Raw genomic sequence first — 13,132 nt, forward strand, 5'->3', positions numbered from 1 at the left:
ACAGGGCATACCTAAAGACAAATCAAGCTGGATGCACAAGAAGAGCAAAGGAAGAATACCGGACCCTAAGAAGAGAAGAAAAACGATTACATAGAAGAAAAAAAAGACAATTTGAGCAAAAGCAGTTGGAAAGCACAGAATGGCTAAGAAATCAAAATGAAACTCGAAAGTTCTACAGAAATCTAAACAAAATGCGCAAAGAATTTAAGCCAAGAATAAGGAGCTGTAAGGATGTAGAAGGAAACATCCTAAATGATACGGCCTCAATCCTAAACAGATGGGTTGAATTTTTCGATGCAAAATTTAATGGCCATCATATCGAAGAAGCAGATAACACCCTAGCAAATCGAAATGATTGGAATCCTTTCAACCCAAACGAAAGACCACCTACCATCGAAAACGTTGCCCAAGCCAATAAAAAGCTTAAAAATAATAAATCAATAGGAGTTGATCAAATTTGCAGTGAGCTCTACAAGAATGATGGCGATGCCCTACTACAGACACTGCATAAGCTTTTACTTCTTGTTTGGCATAATGAGACCATGCCTTGTGAATGGCCTCAAGGCGTGATATGCCCGTTACATAAAAAAGGTGACCAGCTCCAGTGTGACAACTATAGAGGTATAACCCTGTTAACAACTGCTTACAAAATACTAGCAAATATTCTCTACGAAAGGCTGCAAGTTTACACAGTGGGCATAGTTGGTAAATATCAAGCTGGATTCACTCCAGAAAAATCAACAATTGACCAGATTCATTCAATAAGACAGATTCTCGAGAAAACATTAGAATTCAATATTGAAACTCATCACCTATTCGTCGACTTCAAGGCTGTATACGACAGTGTCAAGAGAACAGTGCTATACCAATCAATGCATGAGTTTGGTATACCAGAGAAACTTATCCGACTAACGAGAATGACAATGTCTAACTAATAAGGATGGACTCAGACAAGGGGATGCTCTGGCTTGCCTCCTATTTAATATTGCCTTAGAAAAGGCAGTCCGAGATACACGAATTAGGGACGGCGGTACTATTTACAATAGATCGATACAAGTCTTAGCATATGCTGATGACATTGACATAATAGGGCGTAGCAAGCGAGATGTTGAGTAATATCTCCTAGAATTGGAAACAGCGGCGAAACAGGTCGGTCTAGTCATCAACGAAGACAAAACCAAGTACATGTTGGTTACAAAGGATCCGATAGCAAATGAGGAACGAGAAACAGTCTTTGGAAGTCATACCTTTGGACGTGTTGACAACTTCACATACCTTGGGTCGCTATTGACTGCTACCAATAAAACAAGCGAAGAAATCAAAAGACGAATAAATCTTACAAATAGGGCATACTATGGACTCCAAAAGCATTTCCACTCAAGAAACATTCAAAGAAGAACTAAAATTATTATATACAAAACATTGCTGAGGCCGGTCCTCACATATGGAGCAGAAACATGGACTCTAACGCAGAAAGATGAAAGACTTTTGGGAATATTTGAGCGTAAAATACTCCGCAAAATAGTTGGAGCTATAAACGACCAAGGGCAGTAGCGCAGAAGATATAATTTTGAATTGTATCAGCTCTTTGATGAGCCAGATGTCATAACGTTCATTAAAACACAGCGACTTAGATGGGCTGGATACATAATACGAATGCCAGAAAATATGATTGCCAGAAAGCTAACCACAGGAACACCTGTAGGAAGAAGAAGCAAAGGCCGACCGCGAATTAGGTGGTTAGATTGAGTTGAAACCGACTTACGGATATTAAAAATCAGAAGATGGCAACATGTTGCCACAAACCGAACAGAATGGCGACGAATCTTAGAGCAGGCCAAGATCCACAGAGGATTGTTGAGCCAAAGATGATGATGATTGAAAACTTATCAGCAACCAAAAAAGTAAGAAGGATGGACTTCATACATTGGAAACTTTAAAAGTGATATTAAACAACTTTGTGCGTGTGTGTAAATACTGGAATAGTGTTATTTTTATAATTGTGTAAATACACTTTAGAGACTAAATCGTAATAACTCTTTAGTACATCAGCAGTAAATACTGGTGTGGTAAGTTGAGTTTATTTCTTGGCACCCCAGAAATAGATACATATATAAGATAAAAGTATCTGCGATTTTTTTTTAATTTCTATTTTATACCATTTTTGACAATATCATGAACCCGGCACTAAAAATTTAGGCAGTTGCTCGAATTCTGTTAATACCTTCTTTAAGTGATATGAGCAGCCACTGTATCTTTATCATCGTTTTATCTTCATCAGCCACTGCATTGCTCTTTGATGCATGGCCTTCACTCTTATTCATATTCTCGCTACCTTTCGTTTTGCTTACTTGATTAAAAACTACACCATGTTTTTGTTTTAAGTAGACATACAAATTGGGAGTAGTTCCTAATTTTTTTAAACTTTGGAGCAAAACTTGCGGCAATATTGCTCTGTAATAAGTTTATTAAAATGCAACCAAACATTGCTTTTGGGTGGTGCCATTTTTCTTTCAAATTTTATTAACTACAAAACAGTATTCAAACCGTGCCCAAATGCCTAATAATAACCGAAATAAAGATAGGAAAAGAAACTCAATACCTATATTGACCTCGACTTTGCACTGCTCAAGACCAAAAAATCAAACAAGTTCGATCTTCTCACGATCGTAATCATTTACGATCGAGTCGTGAAGAGAATTTATTCGTCGTATTTCACGAATGTACTTGTTTACAATACATCAGAAACTGAAAAAATGTATTAAATCATGGCAAGAAATAGATGAAAGAATTATCCTCATGAAAATTAAGAAAAATGGCCATGAAATAGTGGTAATTGGAACATATGCACCGACGGATGACTCAAGGGTTGACAGCAAGGAAGAGTACTTTAACAAGTTAACAACTGTTCTAGCCACAATTAATAAGAAGAAAGAAATTTGGATCTTAGGTGATCTTAATGCAAGAATTGGAAAGAGCTCCAACAGTGAAATAATAGGGAGATATGGAGAAGACATTCTGAACGACAATGGTCAAAGATTAATAGATTTTTGCTAGGCACATTCTTTGAAAATATTAAATGGTTTCTTCCCCCATAAGAATATACACAAATTTACATGGACGCAGCCTACCACGAATTTAAAATCAATAATTGACTATTTCATTCAGCGTAAAGATTCTAAACTAAAAACGAAGGACGTGAAGGTGTTTAGAGGGCCAGAATGTGGAAGTGACCACCATATGATTATTGCAAAAGTAATGGTGACATTTAAGAGAGAACAATCAAGTCACAAAAATAATGAAGTAACAGACATGGGAACAACCATAGAAAACATAAAATATAACCTGGAAAGCTTTAAACAAGATTCGACAAAGTTCTTATATAAAATTAGAATAGCTCAGAAAATAAAAAATATAGAAACAAAGGGCTTAGACCCTGAAAGTCTGTATGAGGTAATTAAAAAATATATTCATGAAGCGGCAAATGAAGCACTGGGAAAAGTTGAAAATCGGAAAAAAGGAAAACCTGAATGGTTGTCAACGGAACTAGAAGAGAAAGTTCTCAAGAAAAAACAAGCATATCACATATGGCTTCAATCCAAAGATCCTCAAGACAGAGAAATATACGCTAAATGGAATAGAGAAGTTAAAAAAGACGTGGATAAGGCGAAAAATATAAACTGGGAGGCTAAGTGTGATGAACTGGACAGATTTATGGGTGGAACAAAAGTGGCACAAGCTTGGAAAACATTAAAGCAGTTTAGGAAAAATGAGAAAAATGAAGACAACATTTCTCTCATAAAGTTAAATGAATGGGAAGAATATTATACGAAACTGCTGAAAGAGGATAGAGTAGAGTACAGATGGGAAAAGATAAGGGAATTAATAGACAACAGAGACGAAAGACAGGAAATCCCTTTAATAACATTATCTGAATTGACGGAAACCTTAAAAGAGGTTAAAAATGGAAAAGCCGCAGGGCCTGGAGACATTCCCATAGAGCTGGTTAAATATGGACCGACTGCACTTTTAGAATTAATAGTAGACCTTTTCAATAAATGTATGTGTGGAGACCAGGAAATTTCTAAAGATTGGAATAAATCTTATATAAGCTCCATATATAAGAGAGGGAATAAAAGAGACTGTTCCAATTATAGAGGTATTAGTGTGACGAGCTCTGTGGGCCGGTTGTACGGCAGAATATTAAAGAAGAGGGTTGAAAGACAGATACAAGATATTGAAGAACAAAGCGGCTTTCGTACCGGGAGATCCTGCCTTGATAATATATTTATCCTACGACAAATAATTGAAAAGCGTGTCGAAAGAAGTAGAGAGACCCATTTGGTATTTATAGACCTTGAGAAAGCATATGATAGTGTCCCATTAAAGAAAATGTTTGAGGTCCTCGAAAGGTCCGGATTGGATTCGACGTATATCCGAGCGATATATAAATTGTACGAAAATGCAGTTAGTTGTGTAAAAATTGGAACCAGAACCTTAAATGAATTTAAAGTCACTAAAGAAAGGATGCTGTTTGTCACCGACACTCTTTAAAATATACGTCCAAGAAGCATTGAGGAATTGGAGAAATAAATGTAGATTTATGGGCATCGAAGTGGGACAAGAAACTCTGTATACATTGTTGTTTGCAGATGATCAGGTGGTGGTTGCAACCGATGAGGAAGATATAAATTATATGAATCGAAAATTATTTGAGGAATATGCCAAATGGGGGCTTACTGTAAACATAAGCAAAACAGAATATTTAAAAATTGGAGGAAATACCACAGATCTGAGGCTTGAAAACGCAGTCATAAAAGGCTGCAACCAGTATAAATATCTAGGAAGCATCATATCAGCAGATGGCAGAGTTAAGATAGATGTACAAAACCAAATAAGCCAAGGGAAAAAATGCATCCGAATAATGAATTCATTACTGTGGTCTAATAAAATAAAATTGCATACCAAAATTCGTGTATACAGAGCAATTGTAGAACCAATTACCACATATGGTGCTGAATGTGGGACAATGACAAAGAATGAACGAGATAAAGTAGACGTTGTGGAAATGGATTATCTTAGAAGGTCATGTCGAGTATCGAGAATGGAAAGAATCAGGAATGAGGAAATACAAAACCGTACAGGAATTAGAGATACTCTTTCAGATAGAATACAAGGAAGGCAATTACAATGGTATGGTCACGTGATGAGAATGGAGGAGGAGCGGTGGCCAAAGAAAGCCTTAATGTATGTTCCGCCAGAAAGAAGGAAAAGGGGAAGACCACCAAATTCCTGGAGAAGAGAAATTACAAAAATAATGCAATCTAGAGGCTTAGAAGAGGGAGATTGGAGAGATAGGAAAAGATGGAGGCTGAAATGCGGGAAGCGGCAATCGCCGTAGGACCCCCGTTATATGATGTTGATATGATGACTTGTTTACACAGAGCGTGGTTTACAAAAGTGTGGCTCATGTTCATGATTCTCTATCCATGTCAAAGTGGCTTAAAACTGCGCAAAGGTTTTTGAAAAAGCGTGAAATATACTATAATCTATGTTAGTTATTATCTAAGTGGTCACATATGTTTATCCACACAGACTATAGGGAATACTAGGTACACGTGTGTACAAACTGAATCACTGTAAATATGTCTTATTTCTGCTGAGATTGAGACTTTACTGGTTATTACATACTTATGATCAATTTTATACTTTTTAGGAAAAAATATGTATTTAGTAATTAAAACCACTTCATACATGGTTTTTATTTAATTTATTGATGCAGTTTAACGCCAACAATGCTTTTTATTGCTTGACTCTTTTCCAAAACATAAAAATTATTGTAGCTCATACTTAAACTAAAACACTCATTGTTACTCAGAAGCTACAGTACTTATTGATTCTCGGAAGATGGTGAATTAATAAAAGGCTCCGAACTACAGCAATAAATTAACAATGGAAGGCGCATGTGTGTACTTATCTTATAACTAGTTTATTTTAATTTTTTGTGAATTTAAGGGGGTGAGATAGGTAGCACACGGTGTGAAGGGTACTTTAAATTAGTAAACATTTAGCAATATGGAGTATATCTCATAGCTGCCATATATGGATATTGTAGCTTAAGATAAATATTATCTGGTCCATGCAAAGAAGCGAGTTAGCTTTGCAAGCTAAGAGCGAGGGTCAAATATATTATTTTTTATAAACTGTATCAGCACTATTTCGCCAGGGATAAGATTTGCATTGAAGGATGATACAAGTTTAGCAAGTAAGTTGAACATTATTCAAAGATTTCAAATGAATTCCTTGCTTTACACAGTCTAATTAAAAAACCTGTTTTTCTTAACAAAAAAAAATATTTTGCAATATTGTCCCTTATTAGCTCAACAGATGGTTTTCCATGATTATATTCCAAATTAGTAACATGTTCAATTCAATTGCTTTAAATAGCTATTTAGGCATTAGAGCAATTGTCTATGAACTAGAAGAAAATATCTAACCACCAAGCCATTATTTTAGGTTTGAAATCAGACTATAATTGCAGGAAACAGAATCTGGGAAATAAGATAATAATTTAAAGTTCAATTCATTAAGTTCTTCATTGTATTCTCAGATCTATGGATAGATCTTTAGATAGATTATTTTTGATTTTTTTGTTACTAAGTAAGTAGTTACAACATACGGCATACTACTAGCCATTTATTTTCCCCTATTCAGATTAGATACCCGAAATAATTTCATAATAATCCCAAAACACATCATTTACTTTTAACAACATCATTTGACTTTTCAGTGATAGAAATGTGTTTATGCCAACTATTTGAGCTGTTCTTTGGTTTAGTTAGTATAAACATGTCCTAGTTTTCATTAACAGTTATGGGATTTTGACAAAAACATGTAAAATGTAGTGAGAAACTCTAAAACACTTGCCAATTGTGTTTTCATTTCAATTCTCCAGTTCACAGAATTAAGGAAGTTGATAACCAGCACATTTTATCAGTGGGATTCATATACCTGGATTAAAACAATAATGGTTCTCACATTCAACTAAATTATACAAATTAGACATGATGATATCTACAGGCTAACCATTGGAAAATATTCCATGAATTAATAAAAGACAATGGAATGATAAATTTTGCTTCATCAGCCATTACGACAGTAGCTAGTACCTGCTTCAAACAAAGGGAATACACATAGAAACATGGATGTCAGTTGGTGAAGGACCTAGTAATCATAATGATTTTGATAGATTCCAGACATGGTTCAAATGTGCTTGATACTAGATTTTATCAAGGAGTAAACATAGATTCTGACAATTATTTGGTAATCATAAAAATTAGGGCACACATATGCAAAGCAAAAAAAATAAATATAGTCATAATAAAGAAAAGTATAATATTGAAGAGATAAGGTAAAGGCTAGACAAAACAGAACATATTACACACATATTCACACAATAAAAACATATAATTACAATACAAAAGATCTCTACAAATGCTGTGAGAGTGCTCTAAAGAGAGAAGAACAGAAGAAAGTTTGTGAGCAGGCCATTGACCACAATAGACTCTATACCTTCCTCTAACCCTTTGTTTGAAGATAATTACATGGCATATCTAGCACACTATTATATCCAAAAACACCAGTCATGTAACAATAACTTACAACCTATTACTTAAATAAAGATTTAAAATCCTCAATAAAATCAATTAGATTAGATATTCATTTATTTTATGTATTAAAACAGTCCATCCATAGTTAATTTTAACTGACTTATTTTTATGAAGCACCAGAATTTTACCAGAATTCCATTCTGGTAAACACACAACATTACTATCATTACAATAACAAGGGACAGATTCATGTTAATGATACCTGATCATACTCTTCCTACATTGCCATGTGCAAAGAGCTGTAGTTAAGATAGTAATAGTATGAAATAATAATAGTCAGCTTCTATAATATTACATTGTTTTACAATAATTACAATGTAGTTGATAAAATCAGATTACAAATGAATTTTATCACAAAAGATTTTTTAGTAGAAAAAATGATGAGTAACTTTGGCAAATGTTGTCCAAGTTAGTAAGTTATTTTCTTTCTAAGTAAGTATATTTCTATGATGTAAGGTATCAAATCTCTTAGTCTAGACAAATAATTGTACAGAATTTGTAGATCAACATAATGGTAAAAAATTTATATGTTCACTGTTTCTATAAATGAGTTTTGTCCTGATTATGTGGCAAATTTAATTTCATCCTAGAGGGAGCCTTTAAGCTAATAAAATAAATGTAAATCCAGTAAATTATTCAAATATATTTATATGTTCAAATACTTATATAGGTATTAGATTTCAAGTATTAGGGTATTTACCTACTGTTAGAAAATAATAATGTAATTTTATACATTTGACCAAAGACATTCCACTTAAGTAATGCACAGCCTAATAAAGATCCAGCAGTTTACAAAATATTGTTGTTAGTTCTTCTGTGTTAAAATTGATATACCTACTTACCATTCAAAGACCAAATATGTGAAGGCAAAGAATGAGCGGCATAGACCCTTCCTAAAGCTAAATTAGCAGCTGCTGACCCTAAAACACTACCAGCCTCTTCTGCAGAACTGCTATCAGTCTCGGGACTAGCTCCAGTGGAAACGTCAAAGCTAGCCCCATTTGTAGGCATTGAAAGAGTCTCATGGCTGGCATGCAAATCCGGAACACTGGAAAGAGATCGTGCTCGTTGTCTGTCGTTAGACAATTCATTTCCTAGGGCTCGCATGAACCGAAAACCGGGCGCTGCGACCACTTCAGAACTGCTACTTGTTGAAAAAGCCCTTGTGCGGGGGCTTTGAGTACCGTTGGCGGTGCTTGGTTTAGCGCCCATGACTTTCTACTTTTGTATTGTTATCACAATGTTGTAAAGGGTTTATTAAATTACATATTAATGTTTGAAGTCATACACATGTCATAAATTACACTCATTTTCATCTGATTTGACAGACGTCATCTCGAATTGTTTTCACTTAAGCCGAATGATATAATATATACGGAACGACAATACTTAATTTTAAACAATATATAACTAGAATTTACTAACAACCTTCACTTATTCACAGTTTATTGATATTATTGTTTTTAATCACGAACGCGATAAAGAAAAGCATCGCAAAACATCTTGCCTAAATTGCCATCAACTTTACAATATGATTGACAATGACAATTGTGACATTGACATTTAGATCCTACCTTATTAAAAGTTAAAATCACGCTCAAAAAAACTAATTTGTTTCGGTAAATTCTGTGCAAAAACTATGTTACCAGCATGTAATCTAAATAAACATTTTATTTTTAGATTATGGAAATGTTTATTTTATATAACTATTATATTAGTTTGTAAATATCTATATTTAAATCTGGCTGCTGCCATCTATTAGTGAAAAGATTGCCAGGTTCGTACGGATTTCTTTACTAGCAGATTGTTTCTATGGAAAATATACTTAAACTTTTATTCATCAATAGATGGCAAAATAGTTATAAAAATTTACGTAATAATTTTTGTTGATTATGGGATTAAAGGATTAATAATTATTAAAAAATACTCAAGTATTAGATATAGGTTAGCACAATAAATAGACAAACGGCGAAAATTACAGATATAGATATAAAAGTATTATTGTCAAATTATCCGATGGACAAATCGACTAAAATTTTGAATTTTTGTTGAACCTAGAATTTAGTAGAACAGAAATGCAAGACGGTCCTTCACAGTTTTCTCTTGTTGTTATATTGGAACCCTTACCATAGAAAGTATAGAAAATATTACGGGTGAACATTGTAAGAAATAATAAACTTTTTCTAGAAAAAAAACCTGAAAAGGTTGCAATATAAAGAAAATATACAAATGTGCTTTCTTACAAACATTTATGTTTCACTCTTAGGATGTGGAATAATGATAAAAGTTTTATGTAAATGCCATTTTTTTAATTCGCAATAAAATTTGTTATCTTTGCTCCGGATGTTGATATTAATAAAAAAAACTAATTGATGGAAAGCAAGAGGAAAACAAAAACATTATTATATCAGGTGACTGGAAGGCAAGAATAGTCAATAGAACCGTTGATTGAATAACCCAATTATTCAATCAACGATAGAACATATTCCAAATCTGGAACAATTGTTAGTTTCGCTGCTGGTTACAAGATGTCACTGTTGATCTCAAATCTGATGAACTATTTGTGTTCGGTGGTGTCAAAATTTTCTTGTCTAAGCTCAAAACCCTTGCTCAAAACCAACGATTATAATGATAAGTTAAAACAACAAAGAAACTGAACGCCCCAGCTGAGGCAACTCTTATTTCACAATGTGAGACACAAGAGGCTGAAGATATGTTATCGACTAGCGATGATGAACCTCTAATAAATGTTGCTCAATCTAATAAAAGAACGAATAAATCAAATAGACAAAATGACTGGAAAAGAGGTGACTTGCCCCAAAATAAATAAGCAAGAAAATATCTAACTTTCCAATCGAAATAATGTTCTGTAAAAATGTAATCGATTTAGCTAAAGCTAAAAACTACAAAAAATGATGTTTGCTAAAGTGCGACCACTTATAGAACCATGGTACCGTACTGCAGTCACCATTGCTCTAAATAGGATATTCAAGGGAAGCCTATTAGATGTGGGTTTAAATTTTGGTCTCAGAATGTATTAAATGTGGTGTTAGTGTTTATTATTATTATTTTTATGTAATTTTTTGTAATAATTTTGAAATAAAACATTTCTTTTTTTTCTAGGTTCTTTTCTTCAGTAGGACAATGAATGCTGGTGATTATAATATTAAAGAACTTTGATTTAATTCGTAATTTACACAGTCTTTCACTTAACGCCTAGAAGTCGAATATATTACATTTTATTTTCTTGTCCACTATGAACGGGAGTGGCTCACCCAGGGGGTTTTGGGGGTTAACCCCCCCAGGGCACTATTCCTACACTGTTACTCACAAATTTTAAGGACTCGAAATGGAGGTAGCATAAAAAAAATTTCGGGTTCGCCACTGATGAACGCCACTCCTAGATCTTTACTGCCAGTTGGTTTACCACTTTGTAGAATTTTGTGTGTTCTTGTGGCTCTGATCTTATTATCTAGCGATTTTATTTCATAAATTGCAGCAATTATTGTGATGTTTTACCTATGTAGATAGTTTATTTAGTAGGTTTCCCTGCTGGTTTCACGTTTCACGTTGAGAAAGCCTATGAATAGCTGTTCTGACGAGCCCTATTAGGGCGAAATACGTATAAACAGATACATAGACACTTTGGACGTGAAATCAAATCTTGACTGTTTTTCATTTTATTCGGATCTACTCTGTATGAGTACAAGAAACCAATTCGCTAAGGATTTCTTCTTAGTTGAGGAGACATGTCGTGGAATGCAAATTTTAGATTCCACATGTCTCTATTAACATCTTTATCAACGTCTGTTTTGCCTTGCAATTTTTAGAAGGCTCAGATTAAAGAAGAAATCTGAATTGTGTTTCGAAACTATTTTACGTATTTATTATCAGATGTCGCTATTGCGTCCATATCGTAGCCATTTTATTGTTGCTTCTTAAAGACAGAAAAGATTTATTTTTCACGTTGAGAAAGCCTATGAATATCTGTTCTGACGAGCCCTATTAGGGCGAAATACGTATAAACAGATACCTACATAGACACTTTGGACGTGAAATAAAATCTTGACTGTCTTTTTCAATTTCCAAATACTGTAACCAAAAAAAAAAAATATTTGTTTGAAAATAGTATTTCAAAAACTAAATTAGGAATGTAATTAGCATTTTTAATACGACTTTTATGCATGATTAACGAAAACGAAATTATCTTGACATTTCATGAAGCTGGTTTTTATTTACGTAGAAAAATTTAAAAAACTTAATGTAAGCATATTAAATATAAAAGAATATTGAAAACTACGTTTCGTTATAAATACCTAAACTACATAATATTTTTACCGGTTGCTTGTGAAGTTTGTCGTTTGATGTCTTCTAAAGTAACCCCTTCCTTTTTTTATCAAAATATTTAAATACATTAAATATTATTTTACGACTTTGTCTAGACATCTCGGGTCGGATCTACACTTTTTATCGGTCTTTTTAACGGTCTCTGGATATAGAGATCGAAACGTCAATAAATAAACATATGAATAAATATTTTGTGGCTCATTCCCTACATTCCCCTAAAAATACAGAATGCCACAAACAAAAAGCTATAAAAAACAAGTAATTTTGCAGAAAGTTTACTGATACCAACCGGCTATCGCGGAAGTTACGCTAAAACGTCTTTTGACGTGACCCGTCCTTAAAGAGTTACACAATGAAATTTTTTTAAAACAAATTTTAAGACAGTTTCCACACCACCCCAGAGGTATATCTTGTGGCGCGTTACTTTTTTTAAATGGGTGCTCGCCAAGAGCCATATTGTCCTATTAAATAAAATGAACAAAACACTTAAACAGTATAAAACAAAACAAAGTAAAATCCTATAAAACAAAATAAAATTCTATAAAAACAAAATAAAAATAATGTTTGATGTAACAAAACATTGTATTATTCTATTTAAACACAAACACTATACACACTTACTATGGCCTTCTCGTTTTTTTTGTTTTTGATTTTTTTATGCTGATGTTCTTATTAAACTATTAGAAAATATTATTCGGTGTCTAAATCTGAAGATGCAGTACTGCTATCGCTATCATTATCGTCACCACCTGATGTAATTATAATTGGCTCTAGTAAAACTTCGATATGAGTGTCAAGTTCCCACACACGATGTTCTTCTTTAATTATGTGGCCTATACATTTAGCCCATTTCTCTGGAGTTACATGGAAGATTGCTTGAACCAAAAGTTTCTTAATTTCGTTTAATTTGAACGTTTTGTTATTGCGTGCTACTTCTCCTTTCACTTGCGACCAGATAAGTTCAATGGGATTAAGTTCGCAATGATAAGGTGGTAGACGCAGAACTTTAACACCATAATCTTGCAGTTTCATTTACAGCATATTTAAGATATTCACTTTTCCTTATCCGTGCAATGTCAAGTAGCTAAATTTTGAGCATTGATTTTTCGTATGCA

At 33.6% G+C, this 13,132-nt stretch overlaps 1 protein-coding gene across 1 annotated transcript in view; it reads right to left on the bottom strand.

Annotated features, from left to right (window-relative positions):
• The window catches only part of LOC140444988 (uncharacterized), a 142,654-nt gene extending 133,431 nt beyond the window's left edge, over positions 1 to 9,223 (bottom strand). The window contains exon 1 of the mRNA XM_072536746.1: positions 8,513 to 9,223. Within this exon, the coding sequence (XP_072392847.1) occupies positions 8,513 to 8,882 (370 nt within the window). The 5' untranslated portion in view covers positions 8,883 to 9,223. The remainder of the gene's footprint in view (positions 1 to 8,512) is intronic.
• Between the last annotated feature and the right edge of the window lie 3,909 nt (positions 9,224 to 13,132).

This window comes from Diabrotica undecimpunctata, chromosome 7 (genome assembly GCF_040954645.1).
Source record: "Diabrotica undecimpunctata isolate CICGRU chromosome 7, icDiaUnde3, whole genome shotgun sequence".
Lineage (NCBI taxonomy): Eukaryota > Metazoa > Arthropoda > Insecta > Coleoptera > Chrysomelidae > Diabrotica > Diabrotica undecimpunctata.